Raw genomic sequence first — 27,806 nt, 5'->3', positions numbered from 1 at the left:
ACATTTGTCATTTAAATTTTCTTGGCAACAACTTGAAATTATAGTTTAAAACATTTTGACAACAATATGCAATCAGATAACAAATATTTGAACTATTAACAAAAAAAAGCATATTAGTAATGGAAATACTTATTAATTAAAGAAATTAATGTATGAAACATTTCTGCTATAGTAAGAAAAAGCCTAATCTTTGGAGAGTTCAATTCTTCTTGGGGAATCCAGTGGGACTGAAACGTTATTGATCATTGCTGAGCTGGATTAATCACTGTAGTAACCAAAAATTAATACCAAAAAATGAATCCATGTGGGATGCTTCAATCAGCAATCATGGGAGGTCTTTGTGACCTCGCAAAAATGTCCTTATTTGGCAAACTTTGTCTTACGATTTGGCAAATTTGGAGACAGAACTGCAACAGTACAATTTGAAAAAAAATAATTATAATGATGCTGGTCTTTTTTTTTTAATCATTTAGTAAAATTTGGAGTTTTATTTGGCAAATTGAACATTTCTCCCTTTTGAAAAAAAATTAGTTCAAGCCACCTTCGAACTCATTTCAAAGAACTGGATGTTTTTGCACTTCAAATACCTTTATTAACCCAAATGGAATTGTACGACAAGTTTTGTAGGCATCAGGTAAATGCCTAGGCATTTAAATCTGACTCTGTTGGGTCAACTAATAAGAAATGGACTCTTTCCAGTTCAGGTCTTTTTTTACTGGTGCCAAACAAAAAGTAAGCTTACCAGCTGGTGAAATTCGATATTTAAGACTATTTATATTGCAAAAACATTGCAAATAAAATTGAGAAATCAGCCTTATTCTGGATACAAGTATAGATAATATATATCTAAGACAGTACCTTCAATAAACAAAAAATAAATGTTTGCAAAACTTTACAGAAATATGAGCAATAACACTGAAGCTGACAGATACTTTAGGAATGTTCTGCTTCAAATTATTATAGAGCTAGTTGAAATGTGAAAGTAGAATGAAATGAATAAATTATTACTCAACAAAGCAAACACTTCATGGTTTGTCTAATGCGATTTCCACTTCAAACGGAAATTCACTGGAATCAGCTGCTTGTCTGAATAATTGGGAGTGTTGCCATGCCACATCTCCAATTCCTTCTGTAAGTTCTGCGGATATGACCAAGCCAGATGACCCTTTAAACTCTTGAGTATATAATGGAGTAACATCTGCAATTTAAGCATAAACAAAATATGTAATATATATATTAAAGTGATATACACTTATTTTACTAAAAATAATTTTTTTCAATGTACCATATTTTCTATACATTAGAATACCTTTATAATGCCAACCTATCAAACGCAATTTTCTATAAACCGCACAACTTTTCAAAAGTAAACAATAAGTTTAGCAGTTAAAAAAGGTCCTCTGTTCCATCTCGCAAACATCAAAATTGTAAGACAAATTAAATTTTGAAAGTTTTTTCATCTTAATTTAGAGCTTTTATCTGATCACTCTTGAAAATATAGCTGATATGCAACTCATAAAGCTAGCAGAAGTGTAGGATAAATCACTTTCTTTTGATTGTAAAACATATTTGTAAATGACAAGTATATATTATGTTGCATAATTTGTACTTTTGAAATATTTCAAACATCTATCGAAAATAACAAACAAAAAATCCAACTTTGAAAATTAAAATACCTAAGGTGTTTCCCTTTTTTAATTATCCATAATTTTTAACATCAGTAAATCCTTTAAAAAAATTATTACTCAAGAGAACCTAATATGTTTTTAAATTAAAAATTAACTAGATACATGACTAGTACAGGCTCTCTATGTACCTATATAATGACTTCAATTTATTTGAAAATTGAGACCTTTAGCAAAATTAACCCACTACAAAAAACTCAGTTTAGATTAACCGACCAAAAACCCTGAAAAGTCGACTTCAAATGAAAACCGCTGGGATTGACGATCTGTAGATCCTACAACAGGTGAGGGTTACTTCAACTCTATATCTCCAAGCCCTATGTCAAATTGATCATCATAGTTGAAAGTAAATTTTGGACGTTGATGACAAGGCACCATTTCGATGTACTTTACATTGTAAGAAGAATCATGTGTGACCCAAGGATACTAAAAATTGCCGTCCTTGGGTATAAAGGTACACCATTTTGGCTTTGCAAGCCAGTCACATCGACAAGATCACAGTTTCAAGACATTAAAAATCAAAAACAACACCTTCAAAACATAGGAAAACATGATACCTACAACTATAATGAATAATACAATCTACGACATACAAAAAAAATTGTACATGGTTTTCTTTACTTAGATCCTACTAAAATCGAAAAACTGAGACAGAATTTTACATGTTCATTTGATGGCATTGAAACCTCCTAAGATACAGGAGAGGGCCAAGACACATAACGTTGAAACCCACATCCGATTTTTCTTCACAATACCCGGAATTTCCCAACCAATGTCCGTAGGTACAGCAGCTTCTTCTTTCTGAATATTGATTTCAAAACTTGAAATGACTTATATAACACCAAAACCTGTATTAAGCAAAAGTTCTGGTCTGAGGTGTGGGTTATAAGTCTTCTACTGTAGTAAATACAAAGCATGTCACCATTTAACCTGCAAGATCTCTATTTTTGAAACCGTTAGTTCCAGATACATACTTCAAATTGAAAAAAAAAATGGTCAAAATGAGGTGTTGTTTTCAAATATTTAAAGTTTGAAGCGAAAAAAAATGTAGTAAAAAATATGAAATCTAACTTTTTATATGGTTACTATGTCCTCCCATTCATGTTAGAGAAATCAAAAGCTTAAAAAATCAATTTGAATGCAAAACATTTGAAGCAATTGCAACCAAAATTCAAAGAGATAATCAAGTTCAAAGTTCAAGCACCCAAACTGAAAATGAAATAGCAAAATATTTCCCTACCGGAAGAACACTGATTATCATAATCACTGCAGGGGTGGAAAACCAAAAATTCATTTATGTGTCAACTTTTTCGTCGGTAAAAATACAAAATCTCCACCCACGCTTCTGGTTGAGAAAAATCCAATTTTTAAAGCCACTATATGGCCTCTGAAAACCACAAACATAAAGTGGGATAAGTCACAAAACGCTGCTTGTTTTTTTATTATTGTGATTTCCCTAAACATGAACGGAAGAACATATATGAAGTACGGAGACCTCAACGGGACCGTATATGAAGTTAAATTTTGTGTCACTTCAAACTTTTTTTTCCACTTTAAACTTTTAATATCTTATCTCTGCACCTTATTTTGATATTTTTTGCAATGAAATCTATGTACCTAGGACAAAGGTTGCAAAAATAGAGGCATTGCAGTTTAAACAGGGACATGCTGTATATATCTTTACTAATATTATAAAGAGAGAGGGCGGATTTTTGTGTGTTTATATGTTCGAGGTAATCTCCGGAACCACTGCACCTATTTGAAAAATTTTTTCACTATATGAAAGGTGCTTTCTTACTGAGTAACATAGGCTATAATGTGAAAAAATCCGATAAATAGTTCTTTTTTTATTCAAATTTAGACCCAAATTTCACGTAAATTGCTTATTATTGGCTATTAAAGGGGTGAAAAATTACTTGCACATGTTAATATTATATATGGTTAAAAAGTGTAGAATTTTCTGCATTTTAAACAATTTATTTCGATGGTCTAACTTAATTACGGCGGGAGTAATTTGCGTTTTTATCTCGAACTTTTTTAGGCTTAGCTGAAATTTAGGCACTACTTCCTTCATTAAATCTATCAATAAAAAGTAAAGAAATTGTCTAACAGTTTTCTTTTTGACAGCATTGGAAAAAGCGAGATTTTTTACTCCAGATCTCTCTCGACCCATGGTCGAAAAAATTAGCTTCTATTTTCAAAGGAAAAAAGTTACAAGCGTTTTTAAATCAATTTTGAAATATGTCATTTTGATTCAGGTTGTCAATAATTTTATTTCCGCGTTTCCATGGTTATGCTTTTTGAATCCATTGTTTATTTCTTAAACTTATTTTATTTCATGTTTCCAGGGGTCTGGCCAGAGGATATTTGGGTCCGTTAACGGACCCTTCACAAAAATCCGATCAACCAAAACGGACCTTTCACAAAATCCCGATCAAACAAAACGGACCTTTCACAAAATCCCGATCAAACAAACCGGACCTTTCACAAAATCCCGATCAAACAAAACGAACCCATCACAAAATTCTGATAAACAAGATTAGATCTGTCACAAATTGTTTATTGAAAGAAAAAATCTGAAAGCAAAATAACGTATATTTCTGTGTATAAACCGATAATTTTTGGAACCTTTTTTTAAGTCAAATTTGAGGGATCAGCTTATACAAAATACTGTACAGAAATATATCTAGTATAATTTAACATAATGAAGAATGGTAGATAAATATTGATACTTGAAAGTGCGATGCCCCCCCCCCCCCGCCAAATATCAGGAAAAAAATACAGAATGATTTTCTCGTCATAGAAGAGGAAAACACTCAACTTTTAGTTTAATTGATGCAGTTTGTGCCATCTCTAAATTCTAAAATTTCGTTTTAACAAAAAAATTCCTTTTTTTTTTGCGAAATTTTTTGATTTTTCACAAAATTAATTCATTTTTCACAAAATTATTTGATTTTTCACAAAAAACGGACCCTGTAAAAAATCCTGGACAGACCCCTGGTTTCTATGGTTACGCTTTTAAAATCCATCTTTCGCATTTTAATTTCTTAAAAGTATTTTAATATCTGTCGTCATTGTTTGGAAGGGTGATTTTGCATGGTGTTTTTTTCCTTTTATTTAAGTTATTCTTTAAGTTATTAAGTTATTCCTTTTATATTTATTGTTTAATATATGTCACTTGACACAATTTTTCTCAAGGTAGACCGGACAAAGCCGGATCACGCAGCTCTTAATATATAAAAATTTAAAAGCTACTGTTAATGTGATTTTATACCTTTTTGTTTGTTTGGCGAAACATTTATTATTGCCAAAGAAAAAACATCCGCTTCACGCGCAAAAAGGCTGGGTTCCGGTAGCGTGGTCGCTTGACACGTTAGGCGCTGAGCAGTTCAGTCTAGGATTATTGTTTTAAGGCAATCATTAATGTAATTCATTGTTTTGGCGATTTGTTTTGAAAGAAAAGAAACTTTTGATTTGTTTTTATCCGAGTGAAATGTATGACATTTTCTTCTTTTTTTTCTGACGATGATTTTTGAATGTTCCACGGGATTTTTTTTTTTTCGTTAGACGGATGGATTATGATAGCGTGGTTGCTGTGCAAGTTTGGCAATAAACAATAGAGCTGCGGAATTATTTTTACATTTGAAAGACATTATTTGATGTCTTTTGTTTATTTGGCAAAATATTTTCAATTGCAGCAAAAACTGCTTCAATCGCTAAATAGAGTTTTAAAGCAACTGTAAATCTAATTTAATGATTGGACGAAAAGCTTTAAATTCCAAAGAAACTTAAATAGTGTTTTTTTTTTTTTTTTTTTGAAAAGGTTTACGCATTTTATACAAAGGAAAACAATCATTTCACATCAGAGGGGAAGGGGGGCGTCAATTTTTTTTAATTCAACGGACTTCCATTAAATTTTTAGCACGGGCATCACTGTGGGGGTACTGCTAGTATAATATAAATTTATGTGCTAAAAATATTTCTATTGAAAATCAGTCGATGTTCTCGTCAAAATTTTATGAAAACACTAAAAGAATTTTTCACAATCAATACATTTAGCTTAATATATTCATCACCAAATAATAGTCCATTGAACATAGAAAATTTAAATGCATTTAATAATTAGAATTTAGAGATAATAATCAAAAATAGTACAGTATAGTTTATGAATACAAAATATTGCAAATGAAATCATGAATTCATGTGTTGATGCATCAAAGATTAAGATGTTAAATAAAATCAATGAGTGAGGTAGCAAGAAATGGGTAAAGAAATTGATTTGCTAATTATAAGGGGGGGGGGGGTCATCCAGGCCGCCCATATGCAAAATTTTAAGCGGGGCTCAGATATTTTCCCCATGGTTTAGCAGGATATTTTCCGCATACAAACCGATTTCAACACAGATTAGAATTATTAAAATTTGATTTTTAATAACTTGTTCATTAATAGCTGGAGAAAAAATGTTTTTACATTTTTGCAAAGGAAAGAGTATTAAAAGCAAGGAAGTTCTCATTTCAAAGGGGGGCTTGAGCCCCTCCTTACCCCCCTCCCCCCATATGAGCACCCTTGGTTTCATCCAAAGAAATATATTGGTTTAATCAGTCATTTTAAATTTTTATCTTAAATCCGTTTAGAAGATTTTAACAAGTATTAATTTTTAACATGTTTGAGCAGTGCAAAATTATCAGTTATAAGACTCATTTGAAATCTAGATATTAGTCTACTGAATACTGGAAACCATTTTCACATCATTTATATTAACTCGGAGAGGGGAGGGGGGTAGAAAAACACCATTTCAAACAGTCATAAATGAATAGTATATCCTGCTGAAAAAAGTTGTTAGTTGGAAACCGAGAAAAAAGTTCAAAAGCTACATAAATATGAAAGCATCTATTCAGTAAAAGTATTTTAAACTTTGTTAACTTGTTGTAATTCCTTTGCTTTAAAGGACCATGAACTGTCATCTAAGAAACTACTTCAAAATCATTCATAAACTTCTTACCTTTCATTTCATAAATTCTAGGAATACTTTGTTCACTGCCTGGATAAAGAAACCACTTGACTTTTCCTTCTCCAAAAGTTGTGCTGCTCAGATTCAGTTTTAAAGTCTGAATAACTAGTCCACTATCCTCAAAATTAAATTTCCAACTTATAACGCCTTTTGGAGACCCTTCTTTACGTGCTAAGTACACAATGTTCCAATCATTTTCTACTTTGCGAAAAATGTCATTATAACTAAAAATGCAAGATACCCAATTATGTATTTCAGATGATTTATCAGAAACACGAATATATTTGTTTAAGGCACAGCTGTACTTAATGTGGAAATGTTTCTGTTCAATTTCTAGAGCATTCAAATTAAAAACGAAAGTACTAGGCCTGATGTCTAATTCCGTTTCACCTCTTGCTATTCTCCATGCCAAAGAACCCGATGTTCTTCCACTCCAATTACCTTGATTAACCAAGGGTGGTGTCAAAAATTCAGCCAACTCCAAGACTCGCCGCATTTTCAATTCCCGTTGCCTTTCCGGAGAAGCTTTGCTTTGCAGGCTTTCTGTCAAAGATGAAATGCAGTTTAGGAGCCAAAGTTCTCTGCAGAGATTGCGCCTGTTGAGGACTTCCCGAAATTTGGACGTATAACGCCATGTAACATCCTGCACTTCATCCTTGGAGAAAGCAATTATGTAGCTAATCGGCTTCTTCCAGCCCATTTCATAAAGAAGAGGCACATCACATGCATTTTCGCAAGAATCGCAATGCATCCAGCGATTTTTCGAAAATGAATAAACCTCGGTCCAAACGTGATCATTCCAATCAACCACTAGTCGGGCATCGTAGCCAAGGGCACGGCACATGAGAGTAAAGCAGTTAGCCCATTCACCACATCTACCTTGCCTTGTTTCCAGCAGCTTCCTAGGATTGTTATACCTAGGAAACCGAATAGTTCTTTCACATCGAGGGCAGAAATAACACTCGACTCGTATTGCACCCCAAACAGCTTCGGATTCTATGGCAGGAACTATCCCTCTCTTTTCTGGAAGTTGTCCACAAGATTCACACTTTGGGATATCCACCCATTTGAAAAATGTATTCTTAAACCAACTCAGTAATTCTAATATCAATACATCTTCGAGTGTGACATCATTTTCCTCAACTTCTATTAACGACAACTTGAGTGATGCTTTTATGTTTAATTCTTCAACAGGAATGAGATCAACAGCATACTGAAGTAAATTCAAATTTTCATAGGTCTGCACCAGCTTTGATTTTGACCGAAGCTCTTGAAAAAATTTTACTTCACTTTCCTAAAAGATTAGAAACAAAAGCATTAGCCATGCAACTAAATAGATTATTCACGTTGGAAAGCATTCAGTCTTTAATAGATTTTGAAAAATTCCTGAATTTAACTCCACAATTATTGCACTTCACCTGTTTCATTCTGGTAATAATGAACATTCGTTACTGCTTTTAGATATCATGAGTGAAGAAATTTATGACCTGATGAACAATTTCGAAATTTTTTATGTGCATCAGTAGGTTCCAAAATTTCAGGGACTATGATTTGTACAAGATATATGAATAGCACTGGCGTTTTAAAGACTTGAGACATGAATCCTTTGAAGATAAGTGCTCTGGTCGAAATACGCAGATTAATGTGATGGAACACTCAATCCATGTTGAGATTTTTTAAAAATATTATAACATTAAATCACATAAATTTGTAGATAACTGCAAACAAGTGTTATGGGTTTTTTTCGTCCATAAACTGGACTTTTTTTGTAATGAAAGAGGGGTTCCTTTGAACCCCAAAACATCATGTCTGCATTTTGCATTACTTATAGCTTCGTAATATTTTCTTTCACTTTTCAGCACAAAGGTAATTTTTATTTCGTGTTAAGATTCTTTGTCAAAATATGCTGGCATCTAGTCTTTTGTTAAGTTGTCACAATTGTTTGGCAAGTGTTTGTGAAGTTTGTTTTTTTAAGACACTATCTTAACATTTTCCTCAGCCAGTAAAGCAGCAGATTTACCAGAGTGCTCATCTTTAGCAAAGGATACCCAGATAGCATTTTTTGCTTGCAGCAAACTTGCAACAAATTTGCTTTGCAATTCTGCAAACTTGCATCAAATTGGATGAGACAAGTCTGCAAGTCAGATGCAAACGAGATGCAAGCTTATGCAAGTCTTGCTTTCCCCACGAAGTGAACTTGCAGCAAGTTTGTCCTGCAAGTCTTATCAAGTTTGCTGCAAGTTCGTTGCAAACCAGTAGGAAAGTCATTTTTGTGGTATCAAACTTGCTGCAAGTTCAAAGCAACTGAAGCTTTGCTGTGACAAGTTTGCTTCAAACTGAGCTTTGTCATATCAAATTTGCTACCAGTTCATATCAAATTTGCATAGCATTTTTTTGCTTGCAGCAAACTTGCTTTGCAATTCTGCAAACTTGCATCAAAATGGATGCGACAAGTCTGCAAGTCTGATGCAAGCCTTGTAGTCCCCACGAACTGAACTTGCAGCGAGTTTGTCCGGTAAGTCATATCAAACTGTTGCAGGTTCATTGCAAATTTTCTTAATTGCATCAAATTCTGAAAATTTTCTGCAAACTAATAGAAAAGTTTGTTGTACCAAATTTTCCACAAATTAATGAATAAGTATAGCCATTTTTAACAAAAAGTATTGTGAACCCACTGCAAACTAGAACATACTTTTATTGTATTCATTGCAGAAATATTTGTAATCAAACAAACTTTATTGTATTAAAAATTTGAATTTATAATACTACACTATTTTGAAAAAAATCAGGTCTCAAAATTAGTAGTATTTCTAGCAAACAATTATTTTAGTTTTAGCAATAACTGTAGAAAAATATTTTGCACTATAAAAATATAATTAAATTAAACAATGAATATTTATGTTATGCATCCAAGAGAAGTTTATAATAGTTTGCAATAAGTTAACAGTACCTTTGATCTCATTCACGAAAATTTGATACAACAAAATTTTTTCAGAAAATTTGCAAAAATTATAACGCTGCTAATTTTATAAGTTTTTCCCTAAACAAATTCTCACTTGTTTTTTAATAAAGAATTAAAACCTTTTCAAAATTTATATCCCAATTTACACAATGTGATACAGTAAAACCTGTGAAGTTGACCACCTGTCTAAGTTGATCACTTTTTTCAGGCACGGAATTGGCCCTTATCATATAAATCTACCTTTGTAAATTGACAACTAAAGTAATGCACCACAGGTGGTCAACTTATACAGGTTTCACTGTACTAGCTTTCTTTAACAAAAATTCTCATGCATTCATCGAATGCTGTAAATACAATGTTAATTATATACAGGTGAATGTAAATTTAAACCCAATTTGCAAGTAAATTTGAAGACTTTTTTTATATTTTTTGCTTTATTTACTATGTAGGATCTGATCCTGGAGTAAAAAGTTTGCTAATGTGTGACCATACATTCATCTAATTTTATGAAGAATAGTTGATTATCAAGCAGATGAACACAAAACAAATCCCAAATTCAACGTAACATTATATTTTTATTAAATAAATTAGTTTGCTTTTGGATATTGAACTGGCATTTAGTTCACGGTCTCATAGAGACCTTCTAACAAATTTGAGCACAGGAAGTAAGGTATAGGTCAAATTGTACAAGTTGTACTGAATAACATTGAATTGATACAGTAGACTTCTCCAGAAATGTTAATTTTTGCTATTATTTTAATAAAATATACTTGTTAAAATGTACAATTCAAACTAAATTATATGGAGAATAAATTACTAGTAAATTATTTTTTGGACGTTTTTTTTCTATGATATAAATATATGGCACAAGCATCAATTAAAGAAACTTTTACTCTACGGAGACTTTTCAGTTTTGTGGTAACCCTATTTTCAGCAAACACAAAATAAATTTAAAAAGACACTTATAATAAATCAATACAGACTGTTTATTAACAATAATTACAAACAAATTGTCCAACAGTATTTACAGTATTATAATACATCGATTCTTCACACTTTTCTTCATGTCTTTGTGTCCTAAAAAAAAAAAAGCATTGTAGAAAAATTATAAGTTTTACTTTCATTAAAGAATTCTGCTAACAGTAGTCTTAAAGACAGGCATAAACTATAGTTCCCCAGTTATGAACCCTACTCGCATTAAAGGGGCTACTTGAAAACCACCAATTGCTAATGTTAACTTAAAGAGAAATATATTTTTAATGTTATATTTGCATTTATTTTCAAATCTTTTTTCAATGGAGAGCTTTTGTTACCACACAATTTGTTTTTTACTTCTATTAAAAATGAAGAAGAATCTTTGCTGGTAAGTTTTATTACTTTTGGAGACGTTTTCACTTTTGAAACATGTTTTAAAAGAAAAATTAGCCTTGTATTTTCAAAACTATTTAATGCAAAAATAATCGCCAGCACTGAAATGCAAACTAGACCCGTTAAAACATAATGGTCCTGTGGCATTAACATAAGCGATCATTTTTACAAGATCAGGAACTTATTTACAGATCCCCAAACTCTGGGCGCAAAGCAGATTAAGCCTCAGTCTCAGCTAATATGAATAGTTTGAAATCCCAGTACCAAAATATAATTTTTCAGATGATAGTAAATATAAACAGTGCGAAGCTTCTTTTAGAAGTACATCATATGAAGCAGTGAGAAGCGAAGGGATGTAAAAGGACATATGCAAGTTTTGAATAAAATGACTTTAAAGATAACGTTCTAAGTGGACTAACATTGATTTTTTTTTAAAGTCATGCTGTACAGCAGCACCTTCCAGGGCAGTGGCGGCGCTAGGCGTCGGCGACGTCGGCGACTGCCGACGGCCTCGCAAAATTCTCAGAAGTAAATTCTCAAAAGTTTTAAGAAATTTCCATGTTTTCAATTGAAGCTCTTATTAAATGCAACAAACACAAAAGTAATCAAAATAGTGCGTGCAGCGGAGACTGCACAGAGCCAGCTTTAGCAAATGCGGGGCCCAATTCTGTAGGAACCTGAATTTAAAATATTCACTAGCTACAGCTTATTAATCAGCTAACTCTACCCCCCCCCCCCCCCCACCCCGTTCTATTTCTTTTCTTTTTCTCTTGTTGAAAAATTAGAAAATATTCAAAATGCTGCTCCTCCGAACACACACCCCTCCATACACGCGCGCACCGATAGCATTATGGAGCATCTGAAATTTCGTTTCGAGATCTTAAATTTCGCGATATTTCCAGCTTAAAGCTAAAGCCCCCAAATACTAAACAACATCGAAAATCGCTTAAAATTGTGTTTTTGTAGCTTGAATTTCAAAAATTACCGAACCTAATATTACAAAATATGGCCTTAGAATCGCATTTTTAAGGCTTGAATATCAGAAAATATTCGGGCAAATGTCCCCATACCGCCTTTCTTTTATATCATTAGCAATTAGGTTTTTTAAACTACATCAACAAAAAGTTTAGGTGGACTGGCTCCTGAATATAAAATACTGCTAAAGTTTTTAGAAGCATAATTTTCAAAATTTTTCGAGGGAAGAGCTCCCTCCCTTTCCGTAAAATCATCAAAGTTTGTCTAAAATTCTGTTTTTGAAACTTCGATTTCGAGAATTTGCAGGGGATTGATTTTGACCTATTTTTTTTAAACAAAAGAATCGATCTGGGACACTCTCTGACCCTTTAAGTCAATAAAAATGGCCTGTAATTGCGTTTTTAAGGCTTCAATTTCTAGAAGTTTCCACCGAGACCTCTGTAAATTTTTTCCCCTAACATCAGCAAAGAGAGCCTAAAATGGCGTTTTTAAACTAAAAATTTTAAAACTTTTCCGGGGGAGGACCCCCGGACCCACCTTTCTATCAGGTCATTTTTCCTCTTTCAATGTGCCGCCCCCTCCCCCCACCACCAAAAAAAAACTTTTTGATTGCGCTACTAGTCACGAAACGCTTTTGTCCTAGCAATTAAGTGAATTGGAAACTATAAGTGCCAATAGTTATTAAAAAATTAATTCCGTGAATTCAATGATTTGTCTGAAAATATTTTATGATTAAAAGGGCCTCGCAAAACTGCATCGCCGACGTCTACTTTTGCTCTCGCGCCGCCACTGTTCCAGGGTTAGGGTTGCCAACCTTGGAGAAACAATTTGACAGGCATTTGTAGCAGGATTGGCAAGATTTTGGACACAACAGTAAAAACCACGGTTTTAACCGTCCTGTCCAAAACTACATTTTTTGAGAAACTATTTTTTGAGAAAATATCAAAAACAGAACAAAATGCATACGCATTTTTTTTTTTTTTGTTTCATAATAGTAACCAAACTTTTTGGCATTTATGCACGTGTGCAAAAGAATATAGTTTAATAATTGACTGAAATGCAATAAATAGTTACAGAATGTATATTATATTAAAATATGAATTTAAAAAAAAATGCACAAGTTTTAAAATTTTAGTAAATGTATTTAATCAATTTATTACTCTTTAATCTATCGTTAAAAAAATGTTAAAATATCATGTAAAACTTGAATGCAAAAACCATTAAAAACATATTCTTTTTTTTCCCACCAAAAAATTACATTTAATAACATTTTTCTGAGTTATAAATGGAACTGAAACTAGTTGTCTTGGTAGTGCAGTGAATTTCTTTTCATAACTCTACCAACTGTTACTAAGAAAGTTTTTGCATAATAGAGTTATGGGAAATTTGTTTAGGTAAAATATTTATTAATGAACCTTTCAGAGAAAATACAAATACTCATTAATTAAAACTTATTATTTATGAATGATTAATATTGCAGTAAATATCAGTTGATTTGATTACACTTTCAGCTTTAGCATACTTTGATAGAATAGTGTATTTTTGGACGGTAAAAACCGCCTGTTCTGTCCGAAACCAGTTTTAGACAGTTCAAAACTCAACCCTGATCTGTGGTGAATTTTAGGAGCAGCTCGGTATTTTGCATAAAATTCAACAAAAAACTAACTTTAAATCTCAAAAACACTTATCTAAAATTATTTTTGAGCTATAATAATCATTTTAAACACTTGCATAAAAATAAGTATTTTTTACTTAATAAGATAGTTTTAAGCACTATGTCATGCCTCATGCTTTTGAACGCCCGACTGTGAAATGCAGAGCAAAATAACTTTTTTTGCAGAGCTACCGAGTTTTGCAGACATACTTTGTTTTAAGTAAAATTTAGAAATGATAGTTTAATAGCATAATCCAGCCTTCACATTCCCCAGAAATAGTAAAAAAAAATTAATTTGGTGAGTTTTCTTCAAAGCAAAAATCCTGACTTGTCAACACCTACTTGTAACATTCCCCACACAAATTGAAGGATTTATTACTTCCAAACAAGCTTAGGTTTGTAAATATGACGGAAATACAATACGGGTTTAAACTAAAAAACTCCAATCGTTCAAATTTGCTTGCAAACAAAAGCTTACTGAAAAAACATTCAAATTAAAAACTTGCCATAGCTGTCATAAATCCTGCTGAAATTTTAAATGGGTAATTGGTTGGTCTAAACTTGATAGGAAGTAAAATGAAATGACAAGTTTAAAATCTGATTTTCAATGCATACTCAAAAATTTTTGTGTTCCCCCCCCCCCCCCCTTTTCTTAAATAATTCAAGCTAGCATATGTATTTGCTATAGCCGAAATGCATTAATTTAGCGTACATGCTAAATGCAATGTATATATAAGATTTTCAAAAAGAGCTAACCTCATATACAAGTGCATGATATTCTTTATTAATGTTATTTTCACAATTACTTACTATCTAGTCAGTCCAATTAACTTAATATTTATAATTAATGCACTTACTTTAAAAAAAAAACAATCATTTTTACCTCTAAGTGTTTTTTGCCAAACATTAAATACATTTAAGTATTATCTATGCACACCTATTTGACCCCTAAAAGTAAATTGAAAATGAATATTTACCTTGAAGCAAATAAGAAGGGAAGTAATTATTCTGCTGCTGAATACTTTATATAAAGCCATTCAATAAAACTTGGGAAATATGATAGGTTGCGGTTACTAAGATATGGTAAATATTTTTGACTAGAGGTGCAAGAGTTTACACTGTGAAAGACTGTTACTAGTCAAAAACCTGACAACCCAGCTTTAAAAAATCCTATTTATAAAGTTTATTAATAAAAATAAAAATGTTGTACTCAAAAACTCACATTATTTCTTGATGCCAGCTGCCATATATCCTTATACACCCTTTGACAAGCACCTATAAAAAAAAACATAAGAATAAACAGGACATGCTATATTTGCTAATACATTTAACAAGAGCTCAAAGCAAAGTCAACAAAACAAGAATACTATTTTGAAATTGTCGACTAAAATTATTGTATGGAAATATAACTAGTTTTAAAATTGGAGACAAATATTATTAATGGAGCTAATATCTTTTGAACAATAAAAACAAGTTATTTCTAGAAGCTAAACTAAGTTACAGTTAAGCTATATATTCAATTTAATTTGATTTCCGAAATAAAGCCATATTAAACATATGAAATCATTTGGCAATCCACAGGCAAAAAAGAAATTATTCGAGCAAACTTTGTTTCGATAAAGGTAAAAAATCCTACAATAATTATCAGAATAATCATTCTGCACAGATATATTTCAAGCCTCGTGTTAAACACAAAAGTTATGTTTTTCCTTTTTTTTTTGGTATAGAGATCTCAAAGAAATGTTTTTAAATTTTAAACCATTTCTTTAAAACAGCTTCTCAAAATAGTTAACAATAATCAGTGCAAATGTAAATCATGCTGTGCAACAAACATGTCTAGAAAAATGGCATGAAATTTACAGAGCTCATAGAACATTTTCAGTGTCAAAAAGTAGAATATTTTCGAAAAAAGGAGGAAAAAGTAGAATTAATACTTGATTTCAAAAGCAAGAACAAAATCAAAACAATTAAAAAGTGAACACATAAGTATGTCATTATCTGTTTACTGCATCTTACCTGAAGTTTTGCCACGAGAAAACTACATACATTTATAAAAATCAGAATGCCCCGAAAGGAGGTATTAGTCAAAATCCCATATTCAGCAAATTTTAGCTGATGATTTAGCAAATCTGGAGATTAAATTGCATTTTTTTAAATATCCAAATATTCCTTTTCATTGGTTGTAGGGGGGAAAGAGACACATAGGAACAATTTTTTACATTTCTTTATTTTTCAAAAAAAAAAAAAATATTATCATTTTCGCAACACCAAAATATCTCCAAAATTAAATAGGTAGCCTTTTCTTTGTGTCATGAACTTTTAAAAAAATGTGTTTAATTGCTTACATGTGCCCTTTTTGGGGAGAACATATAAACAGGCCTGGGACACATATGAACATGATTAAAAAAGGCAGGACATGCATCATATTTTAAAGAACAATATAACGATTTGCAATAATGAAGTTTGACTAAGCAATTTAAAATATGTTTTCACAAGTAAAAGAAAACGGTGAAATTACGTAAAACAGCTGCTCAAAGGAAGAAGTTTCGACCCGAGAAACATAAATCTCATTGTTGCAAATATTTGTAAAAGAGAATGAGTACTGGGACTGCTATTATTTGAGATTTTTTCAAGATAAACATGCCATTGTTCACAAGTCTCCCCCCCCCCCCAAGTGTGAATAACCATATTTCATCAGTCGATAAAATTTGAAGTCCCTATCAGAAAACTGAGAGGGTCCCTGATAACAATAATGGCAGTAGTATTTTACTTCGTGCAAAATTTATACTGAATGAAATATACACCAATATTTTGAAAATTGGGATTGAAGGCTGGTAAAGAAAACACATTCATTTGAAATGCTTATAATCAATATTTCACAAAAGATCATACATTTAATTTACTGCATTTTAATTTGATGTAAAATATTCCTTCAATGAGAAGAACAAATAGCATATTCGTAGTTATTCTGTGTAGAAGTTTTTACAAAATAAAGGTACGATTGATCCAGGGTGCAAGGCAGCCGTGAGCTAAGGCAAGCCACTTGTTGGTTTTATCGCCGGGCCCCGTGCCCCCATTTAGCTTGTTAAATTTGTCTACTGCGATTCCAAGCCGGGCCCCTTCAAAGGACGGGTCGCTAGTTTCCGACTAAGCTGACATGGCCTCTCGTCGGCACTGCCAGTGTGGTAAAATGGATAATTTTACCAGGTATTCAAGAAAAGACGAAAGAGGAATACAATTCGCAACAAATTAACAAAATTATGAATTTTATTTAATATATAGATTGAAGCAAACCTAACGCTTTAGTGATACACTGAATATTCAGTTGGTATTCAGTTCACTGCCTATTCCGCAGACAAACCGAATATTCAAAATACAAAAGAGTCTTAAAAGTTCTGGGTTCTGCTCTACTTGAGGTGCTTAATGTTTCTAGTTACATTTTTAGTTAGAATGAAATTATTTTCATTAACATCTGAAAAATGAAATATTTTGCTACGTTGTAATCCCAACTACATCTGATTTTCGAGACTCTACGGCACTTAAAATATGTTTAACAAGAGTAAAAGTTAAAGTAGAGTTTTAACAAATTTAAATATACAATAATTGGTCAGGGCTACAAAATTCTTTAAAATTTTAACATGCCCTGCTGGGCATGTATGTCAAAAAAAAAAAAAAAAAAAAACATGTCAGAATAAAAATTTTAAATGCCCAGTTTTTTTTAAATTTTATAATAATAAAAATATTTGAATTTGTCGTATAGCATTAATCAGACAAAAATTACACCTGATTCAAGAACTGTTTCAATATAAAACATAAAATAAAAGTTATAATAAATAGTAGGGGACTGTGGGGCAAAGTGAAATGGTTAAGATGACTGAGCTTTTTCAAAATGAACAAATAGGAAGTTTGTTTTGAATATTACAATATATAGAGAAATAACATTACACATAAAATAAAAAAGAGATTTTTTCAGGTTTTTTTTTTTTTTTTTTTTTTCATGGGACAAAGTGAAAAATGAAATATTTTCCATTTGATTGTGAAATTTTTTCGAACAAAATAATGATCAAATAAATAATAATTCACTAAATGAAAAGATAATGAAACAATAAACTAATAAATAAATTTATTAATTGATACAAAGAAAATAAATAAGTGAATAAAATAGAGAGTGAATCCATAAGAAAATAAGTGAAAGAGTGAATTAATAAGTGAATGATTAAATTAAGGAAAAATTAGTTAATTAATGAATGCGTAAGTGATTTGGTAAATGATTGAATAAATAAACAAAATGAATTATTTCACTTTGCCCCGCATTCACTTGACTAATTGAGAAAAATATTAAAAATACAAATGAGTGAATATCAATTAAATAAATACTGCACAGAATATTAGGAGTTCCCAATTAATATTTCAAATGTTAATTACAAGAACTTTATGATTTAATAACACCAAAAATAATTTTCGACTTACAACAAAACATTACAATTTGAGTATCAATTTTGGAAAATAGCTTGTATTATCATATGCTGATTTTCAGAGGTATTTTTTTCTTGACTGGAATCGACTATGTAGTAAATCACTATAGTACGAAAAAATTCAAACTGTTACTTTGAAATATTATCATTCCACTCAATTTTAATGTAAGAGAACATTCTCAGATGGTCAGATGTTAAGTTATCAGTTATGCAAAATTGCAGATAAACAAAGTTTCCCATTAACTATACTTATTGATTAGCTTTTGTTTTAGGAATGATTTTCATTTTATTTGCATGAAGTAATTAACTATTAAATTAAAGAAAGGATTCAATGCCAACACAACGTAAAAAAAAAAAAAACGACTACAGTATATTTGGGATCGAGTTTAAACTTTATTTTAAGACATCGACAGTCGATCGAATTAAAACATACGGTTTTATAAAATCTGTCAAATAAAAATTGTTACCAACTGTATTTAATCCATCCTGTATGCATATATTGAAAATTATTCATAAACATCAAGTTTAAAAAGCTTAACATTGAGTTTGAAACATGTGCTACGCTACAAAGAAATGCTTTGACGCAAATCGTGATAGTGAAAAAATATAAACACCAGTGCACTCTTCTGAATTACAATTTAAAGAAAATTGCATTTGAATAAATATTAAACTGATAAATACCTTTTCTCTGCTGTTCCAACGTGCAGCTTACTTCGTCAATCCATCATGGCTCCCTGCTTCGTTTGCTTCTCCGTGTTTGGCGCCGAACCGTAGATTATGTACTACCGCGCATGCGCTGGGTGTCCTGATTGAAACAAGTGTTTATCAAACAAGCGTTTGCAAGAGTAGTTTACGGTGGTGCCGCCCAACTTGCTGAAAGTCTGCCGCTAACGAGTCACGTCAAGTTTGACACAACAAGATAATATCAAGAAAAAATCAAACTTGCCGCAAGTGAGCATGCTATCTGGGTACTTGTTTGTCTTTAAAATGTTAGTGCCATTCAAGTACCTTCAATCTTCCCATCATGCGGAACCACCCCACACTTTCCTTTGCATCTCTAAAGTTTCTGAAGGTGCTTCAACCAAGCGCCGACAAAATTTAATGTCAAAGCGTGGATTTTGAAAACCCCCATTTGTTTCACATTGCTAAAGAGCTTTCACTAGCTTATAACAAAATCAAAATTGCCTGCACCCACAATTCAATCAAATGGCCTGGCAGAAACTATCCAAACATTGAGGGGAGAGATAATAGAATCAAAAAGCTGTTGATAAGGTACCGCATGTTGCTCTACTTAGCAAATTAGCTGATATAGGAATAGGAGGGAAAACTTACATTCGGGTAAAAAACTGGCTGACTGGAAGGAAACGAAGAGTAGTTGTAAGGGGAAATTATTCTAATTGGAGTGAGGTCTAGGGCCGGATTAAGGATTTCGGGGCCCATAGGCATTAGAAGTGTTGGGGCCCCCTCACACATGTATTTTATACATAATCTCATACATTATTTCTCTAGCCCGTATTTCTGTCACCACGCAAAATCTTCCTTATTCCTTTATCAAATTTCATAACTTACCCCTCATTTTAAAGCTTATAGTTTTAGGTTCTGACTACAATTTTAAGTATTACCAATAATGTTTATTAACAATTAATACAGTAACTAAAATGTGTTTATGTTTACTTTTCATTTTAGAGCTAGAAAAAAAAGATGTATAGAGCATTACTCAGTAAAATATTTCTGAGGCATTTATACCATTATTGCTAACTGTAGCGGATTTGAGGGGGGGAGACCGTTTCCTTCCCGAAGAGATGAAAATAACTTAACTACATTATTAACTAAATTTAAGTTACTTCTTCAGAACATAAGTAAAAACTAAAAAATGAAAAACACACACACATAAAACATATGTTTCAATTAAGTCCCTTCGATTTTGCTATGAGAGCAATATTGCAGTCAGAGGTCAGTGCAAAAAAATACATAAAGCTCACAAATTTCGAATTCAAAAGTACAAAATGTCACGATTCCTTCATTAATACTTCTTTGGTGGAAAAATTTGATTTTTCTGTTTTAACACACCTTCTTGTTTTAATTACGATCTTTCAAAGTAATAAAGAGCATTATTATACTGTTTTGGTGAAATTATTTAAGATTTACGTGGCTTTAAATGCTAAAAAATATATTTTACCACCACATTTGAATTAAATTAGAACATAAGAATTATGTACTTTAAAGTAGATTAATCAGCTTTAAGGCTTCTTTTAAAACATTTTAAAGGAACTTCACAAAAACTGTTTAACAAAACATTAAACGGGGGAGGAGACACTTTTGACCTTTTTATGACCCTCCCCAAAACTATATCTACCCACGTCTGATAGCTAATTAAGTTAATTTCGGTAAAAAATTAATATCTTGGCAGCAGAAATGAATGATATATAAAACGAATTCTTGCATGTTTTCATTATTATTTTTTTTAAATCAGTACATAGTTGTTTTCATACCTTTCTCATAGGAAACTTTTTGCTTCTTATAGAAAAGTATTTTAATATCGTTGTGCTTTGATGCTTCATTTTTAAAGCAAAAAAAATAAACACTTCAATACTGGTACAAAATATCAACTCAAAAACTAGCTTTATACAAGAACTCCCCTTTAAAGTTTGGTTACCCTGCACATATAAAAACTGAAGAGGACCAGGAATTCGTTAGCGTGAAACCTCTATTCTTAAAAACACTACCTTTCATTCTGGGAAAAAATGGTGCGGAAATGATAAAAATAATAGAAATGGTTTGCAGGCGTCTAACCATAAGCTCCTATAGAAAAAGTGTGTAAATAGTGTGGGGTGGCCTAGGAAATCGCCAAGCCAAGGTTTGGTTTTTGCACATGGAAGTTGGACTGTGGTTCCTCTTCTCTCTACTTAGAGCTTGTTTACTGAATAGGCCTACTAGGCCATAGCAAAGCCCCTGCTATTTGGGAGCTCCAATTGGCTAAAACTATTCTAGCAAAGGGAAAAAATTATATTGTTTGACTACAAGAGGGCACCAAAAAAGTGTTTGACCTAGGGCCCCAATATCATAATTAGGGCCCTGGGTCAATAAGTTTCTGAGCTTTATGGGCCCCAGAAAAATATTAGAGCTTAAAACTAAGTGATTTTTGGAAAATTTTTGCAAAATTAAATGAAAACAAAGCTCAGCAATTTTTGGGCTCCTCTTGACTCCACCCCCCCCCCCCCCCCGTGGTGCGGTGTCTTGCGTCACGCAATTACACCACTGAGTTATGTAGTTTATCGTTAGCCAACATTTAATGATCTATCTAGATGCCATCGGCCACAATGACGGATCTACTCATTTTTTTGGCCTAACTTGTATAACGTAAATACTTTTATCATGTTCAATTTAATTCCTTCTTGGGGCCCTTATGTTGTGGGGGACCTCCCATATGCGACGATTGAAGTATAGAAAATCTGCCACTGTCAGCCCTTTAGCAGCTAAAACAAAAGGCCGTGGTCTGCATGACCTTTGAAAAATGAATAACAAAATCTTTTCGTAGGAACCCCATAGCTGTTGTGTGTGCCCCGGATACTACATGTATAAAAAATTTCCTGTTTGACAGCAGTAAAAGATGAGATAGAGAGAAAAAAAGGAAGGGAGCCCCATTTTTTAAAAAAACTTTTCTTTTCTTTCTTTTTTTTCGAAAAGAACTTTTTTCTTACATATTTTCAACTTTAAGATTTCTCGGGGCCCCTGAGAACCTCGAGGCCCCTAGGCAACTGCCTACATTGCCTATTAAGTAATCCGGCCCTGGTGAGGTCTTAAGCGGGGTTCCTCAAGGATCAGTGTTAGGGCCTGTTTTGTTCATTGTCTTTATGAACGATATTCACAAAAATATTTCTGGGAACATGAATTGTTTTGCTGATGATGTCAAAGTTATGGGGACTGTAGAAAATGAAGAACAAGCAAATCAGCTGCAAGAGGATCTAGATCATATTACGGAGTGGGCTGGTAAATGGGGTATGGCTGTTAATGTTGGAAAATGTCAAGTGCTACATTTAGGGCATGGAAATAAGTGTACAAGTTATTATTTGCAAGGTTCAGTCATTAGTCAGGCAGACAAAGTTACTGATCTGGGGGTCTTAATAAGTCAGGATTTAAAGTTTAGCCAACAGTGCAGCATTGCTAGCAACAAAGCCAATAAGATGCTTGGGTTTATCAATAGATCTATTTCAAACAAATCTAAAGTAGTTCTTCTGCCCTTATATAGAAGTTTGGTAAGACCTCATTTGGAGTATACTGTTCAGTTTTGGTCTCCTTATCTAAAGAAAGACATTAATGTATTGGAAAGGGTTCAAAGGCGGGCTACAAGGCTAATAAGTGGACTTTCCTACTTAGATTATGATTCCAGGCTCAGAAGGCTTAAAATGTACAGTCTTGAGCAAAGAAGAGACCGAGGGGACATGATTCAGCTGTTTAAATTTATTAAAACGAAAGATGTTACGCGGCTGAAGTTTAGCACTGAAAACAAGACAAGGGGTCATTGTTTTAAGCTATTTAAATCTCAGGCTAACATGGATATTAGGAAAAATTATTATTTTAGCAGGGTAGTGGAACCTTGGAACAGCTTACCGGAAGAGGTGGTAATGAGCAAAGGAGTAGACAGTTTTAAGAGGGCCATTGATCTTCACTGGGGATTGTAAATTGACCAGGACCAGTCTAGCTGGGCCCAGAGCCTGTTGCTGGTCGTCACTTTTGTATTTGTATTTGTACTTGAACTGTATGCTTTAGCTGTTATTGGCAGAGGCGGCGATTGGGAAAAGTGGGGGGGGGGGGCAAAAAAAAAAACTAAAAGCCATACAATCTTTAGTAGCAGCAAAATAAGAAATAAGAAATAAAAAAGAGAAAAATAAGTACAAAAATTTGCTAGGGCTGGTTTTAAGAGCAGATGAGTGGTAATTGATGTAAATCTAAGACTTAACTCACGTTTTTTCTTAAGATTTTGATGAATTTTGTGAAGAAAATTTTTTTTCCGTGAAGAAACACTTAGACATGAATTAAACTTACATTCCTTACCCCAAAGTATTTTGAGCCGTCACAAACACTTGCTAATAATTTCATTAAACAAGTATGGCTTGTTTAAGTAAAACAATCGATTTATTAATATCTAAACAATGACTATATAAACTAAAAGTTACTGCTTGTGCTAAACAATGTTTCGTAGTCTAAAAACAAATTTCTAACCACTTGACTTCAAATTTACAGCATACAGCCATTCCGGGTAAAGAATGTCTTTTGTTTTGGAAGGTTCTAGAATTTTTTTTTTTAATTGTAAAATCATAACAACGGAGCATTTGGATTGGCTTCCCGAGCAACGTTTGGCCCGCCGGCCATAGGTTTGAGCATCACTGTACTACATAATATAATGGCAATAGTAAAAAATAAATTAGTCAAATGTCATGAATAGTTTCAGTATTAATAAACTAACTATTCTCGGGAATTGCATACACAGACAACTAGAGCTCTGTGTCGGAATATTAGCCTTTTTATTAGAAATTTTTTTAGATTATGTCGTCACATTAGAGCAACAGTAAGATATCTTAGTGTTCTTTCTGGGATTTGATATCTTACTGTTGCTCTGAGGGGACGATGTGTACACTTGTTTTAAAGCAACTACAAAACATTTGAAGATAACAAAAAATCAATCTGTTCATTTTTTTTTTTTAAATGGAAATTGAACTTACATTTTGTAGGTCCATAATTCAGTAATAAGAGTGATTCAAACATATGTTTCAAAATACATAATTCTATAAATAAAACTGTCTAGCAGAAACCTGAAAGGAGAAAAAAGAGATTGAATAATTATCTTGTAAGAATGACAGAAAAAAAAATCAAGAGTTTTGATAATGATTAACCTATCATTAAAAAAAGTTTTTTATACATTGAACACTTTACCATATAAAAAGTACAACATTTTTAATATTAATATTGATCAATAAATTTGATACAATTTTTAGCACATTCCCATGCATGTTGCAAAACAGGGCATTCATTTGCACACTAGGCATAATTTACTATTTCTTCCATAGGCTGTTCATCCATGCTATATGTCAAAAGAATTAATGTTAAGCGTACCAAAATTGAGATCACTTAAAAATAGCTACATAAATTTGTAGTAAAAAATAAAACTTATCTGCTTTGAATTGATGAATATGAAAACCAGCCATCTCCTGGGTTTTACCAAAAGAGACGACGGTTTTATGACTCATCGGTTCATATAAGGGTAGTCGGGACTCATTGGACCCAGAGACAAGGACTGATTTACAGATCTTAGTGGTGAGTACAAAGCTACCTGGGGGGGGAGGGGGGTCCACAAAGAGCTCCCGCTAATATGCATGGTTTGAATCACAAAAAGAAAAAAATTAAACAACAGCAAACTGTAAATGATCTGAAGCTTTGTTCAGAAATACATCAGGCATGTCTTTGAAATTTAATTTAACTAAACTATGAACAGAAAAAAATAAAATATAATTGATAATTGCGGATGAGCATGATGAAAATTATGTGGAAAACAAAATACTAGAAATTCCTACTTTTTTTAAGATATATTTTCTGGGTCCCTGGGTGCATACCATGATTACCCTGCACAGAAACATGAGGGTAGGGCATTCATTACACAAAACTCCAGGGTCCTCCTAGCCAGCCACTATAATGTGGTTTAACCAGTTAGGTGGAGCCCTGAAAACAGCTTATTTTTGATCCAGACCAGGAACAGAGCAACCCAGGGCAGGATTGGAAGTGTAGAGGCCCTGGGGCAACGAAGGAGTGGAGGCCCCTAATCAGGGTTTTAAAAGATCATATTTTCGAAAATATCTGATATTTTGATATATCTCCGAATATTTTGATATATATGTATATATCTGATATTTTCAACCCGTGAAAGTTAGGGTATTTTGTAAAAATTTTATTGGCGGAGCCCCTTTGTTGTGGAGGCCCTGGGGCCTCCCCTAAATCCGGCCCTGGAGCAACCTCTGATCCAGCTCCCTAAGAGGTATTGATTTGGAATGAGAACTTGGAAGACTAAGTGACCATGAACATTATTTAACATGCACCAGTCACCATTAGCGAACAAGGTAGAATCTCTCTTAATCAGTTCCAATGGTCAAAAAACGGGACTATTTCCGCATTTTGACATGGGGGGGAGAACATATCCTCAATTACTCAGGATTATATGCAGGATGTGATAGCATGTTCACTGGCTGTGAAACATAGGGTATGAAAGCTTTAAAAAATTAACCGCTACAACAGAAAAGGGATGGGAGACGAGCAACTTTGGACATTTTTCAGCAATTTTACAACAGTTCTTAATATAATACGGTCCAAAATGCCCTGTAGCCATACGGTGGGCCAACATTCAGCAATTGGAAAATCTTGGTCCACTTTCAAAGGTTTTGTTCAAAATTAACTATTAAAAAATTATGATTTTTTTTTTCTTTTATTTATTTACTAGCTGTACCCAATGCACGTTGCTACGCCAACAAAAAAATACATCATTATACTGATTTTCATGACAATTGGTTGAACGGGGCAGAAGTTGCTACTCTGCAGTGCCACCTGGTGGCGAGTGACTACAATGAGCATATTATGCGCCTTCTCCGTGGAAAAATACATATATATAGCAATTTCATAATAATCGGTCCAGGTATCAAGCGAAGCCGTGACTATACTCAAATTTTGTACTCACGCAGTTTTCAAGATCAATCAATCGCTAAAAATATCAAATAGAAAAAGTTTTAATCCCCCCGTTGCATGAAAAGCCATAAAACAATAAAGAAAGAATTTATTTGTTCAAACTCAAGAAAAATGGCAACAGCTAACTTCTTATCAATGAGATCTTTCACGCGAATTAATTTCTGCAGCCGATAATTTTATTCGTATTTATCCAATGGATTGTGACTTAAATTGGAATAAAAAAGGAACTATCGATCGAATTTTTTTCGAACTGGTCTATAAACATTCCCAGCACCAAAAATAACAAACGGTGAAAGTTTCAGCCAAATCTGCCGGGTAGTTTTTGAGTTCATGGATGACATACAGACAAACATTCATTTTTATATATATAGATTTATTTAAATCTTTGAGGATGAGAAATACGTACTTAATCTAATGATAAAAGATCAAACTCAAGTGTTTTCTGACAAGATAAATATGAAAGCTACTTTACCGATGTTAAATGGAATATTGTTAACTATCTCAAACCTACAAAGTATACTACCACAGTTAGCAAGGGTGCCCATATACAAAATTTTAAGGGGGGGGGGGGGGCGGGAGGGCTCAAAAGTTCTCCCCATGGTTTAGCAGAATATATCCCTATGGAAACCGATTTCAGTACAGATTAGAGATATTAAAATTTGACATTTTTAATAACTTATTCATTAATGGTTTGAAAAGAAATTTTTATACATTTTTGCAAAGAAAAAAGCACTAAAAGTAAGGGAGTTCTCATTTCTAAAGGGGGGGGGGGGGTCAAGCCCCCCCCCCCCCCCTGCCCTCTGTATGGGCGCTCTTGACGAGTAGGTAGCAAGGGCTCCAGCATTTTGGCAGATTATGATCTATATTTGGCAGATTATCATGTATGAGCAATTATTTAATTTAGGAATTCAATGGCCTGTAAATTATTTGTTACAAGCGTTTGTACAAAAGTAACACTTGAGTTTGCTTTTTTAACAATGATGTTATACAGTTTAAGACACTGTGTCCTTTTGTTCTGATAGAAACGAAAATTAATTTGTTGCATAGTTGGCACTAAGTAAAAATTTTCATTTTGGAAATGTTTCAAATAAATGAGCATAAATTAAAAGAAATGTGGAGATAATATTTTCCAACAAGAGATTCTGCTGATTAAATATGTTAGTTCAATGAAAGCTTTAAGGAAGGCAGAACAGAAACAGGTAAACTTCTACTGACAGCCCGGTCATGCCATCAGGCTGCAGTTTCGACCTTATTATGGAGTCATCAGTCTGAATCCTATTCCAGACTGACGAGTCCATAATAAGGACGAAACTGCAGTCTGTGGATGGCATGGATGGGTATATTGCGTCTAAGTAAACTTCTGGTTTTCCGATGTTACGACTCGGCGCTCAGGACAAACGCCAAAGTAGATGTGACAACTATATAACCACCCATATTCTAAATTGAAAACAAATCTTCATGGTTAGTGAAGTACACGATAGTGCTCTAAATGAAAATCATATAAATAAAAAGTTTCAAATCTAACTCGGTTATTAAGTTATTTCGCAAATATAGGTCCATATATGAAATTACTACTCACGAAATAATCTCAATGTTTATACCATCACATATACTTTAGTGTTATAGGGTTATAAATTCCTAAAATATAGCTCAAGAATATACAGATGAAAAAAATGTAAGACCTAAAGATTTTTGACAAATGAAAACAAAAAGTATTTTATAAAGTTCAGCCTCCTGTCCACGAAACTGATATGTGTGATGCAAATTCGAGATGACATTTGTTCGCGCATGCTCAGCATAAGTCTTCTGCTAACAAGTTTGTTGCTGCCATATTAAAACTATTAGGCTGCGTTCGGAAACAATCCACCGGTTACACCTAGAGTCCCTAATAGGGACTCTATGTTTGAGGAGCCTGTCATTTTCGACCGATTTCCGAAGCAGAAAG

The 27,806-nt window shown here is 32.9% G+C and overlaps 1 protein-coding gene and 1 long non-coding RNA gene across 3 annotated transcripts; both read right to left on the bottom strand.

Annotated features, from left to right (window-relative positions):
- LOC129229304 (peptide-N(4)-(N-acetyl-beta-glucosaminyl)asparagine amidase-like) lies at positions 1-27,591 on the bottom strand. 2 transcript variants are annotated; one of them, XM_054863586.1, is made up of 4 exons: positions 27,544-27,591; positions 23,854-23,943; positions 6,688-7,990; positions 1-1,198 (listed from the first exon to the last, which is right to left on the bottom strand). In XM_054863586.1, exons 2-4 carry the CDS (start codon positions 23,866-23,868, stop codon positions 1,026-1,028), a joined length of 1,491 nt encoding a protein of 496 aa, XP_054719561.1. In that variant the 5' UTR covers positions 23,869-23,943; positions 27,544-27,591; the 3' UTR covers positions 1-1,025. The 2 variants fall into 2 exon arrangements, with proteins under 2 accessions (XP_054719561.1, XP_054719562.1); XM_054863587.1 differs by having other exon boundaries at positions 27,441-27,586.
- LOC129229305 (uncharacterized) lies at positions 10,634-18,915 on the bottom strand. The gene is made up of 3 exons (XR_008581077.1): positions 18,812-18,915; positions 14,878-14,930; positions 10,634-10,735 (listed from the first exon to the last, which is right to left on the bottom strand). It is a non-coding gene; the product is annotated as an uncharacterized LOC129229305 (long non-coding RNA).
- Positions 27,592-27,806: the final 215 nt, after the last annotated feature.

The sequence above is a fragment of the Uloborus diversus genome, chromosome 9 (genome assembly GCF_026930045.1).
Source record: "Uloborus diversus isolate 005 chromosome 9, Udiv.v.3.1, whole genome shotgun sequence".
Lineage (NCBI taxonomy): Eukaryota > Metazoa > Arthropoda > Arachnida > Araneae > Uloboridae > Uloborus > Uloborus diversus.
This window is presented reverse-complemented; position numbering and strand designations above follow the sequence as displayed.

What these genes read in the sequence shown, in the direction of transcription:
- LOC129229304 (XM_054863586.1), bottom strand. An exon ending in TAGAATTTATGAAATGAAAG is followed by an intron (nt 1,199 to 6,687) that starts GTAAGAAGTTTA and finishes CTTAAATTGCAG; the next exon opens with ATGTTACTCCATTATATACT.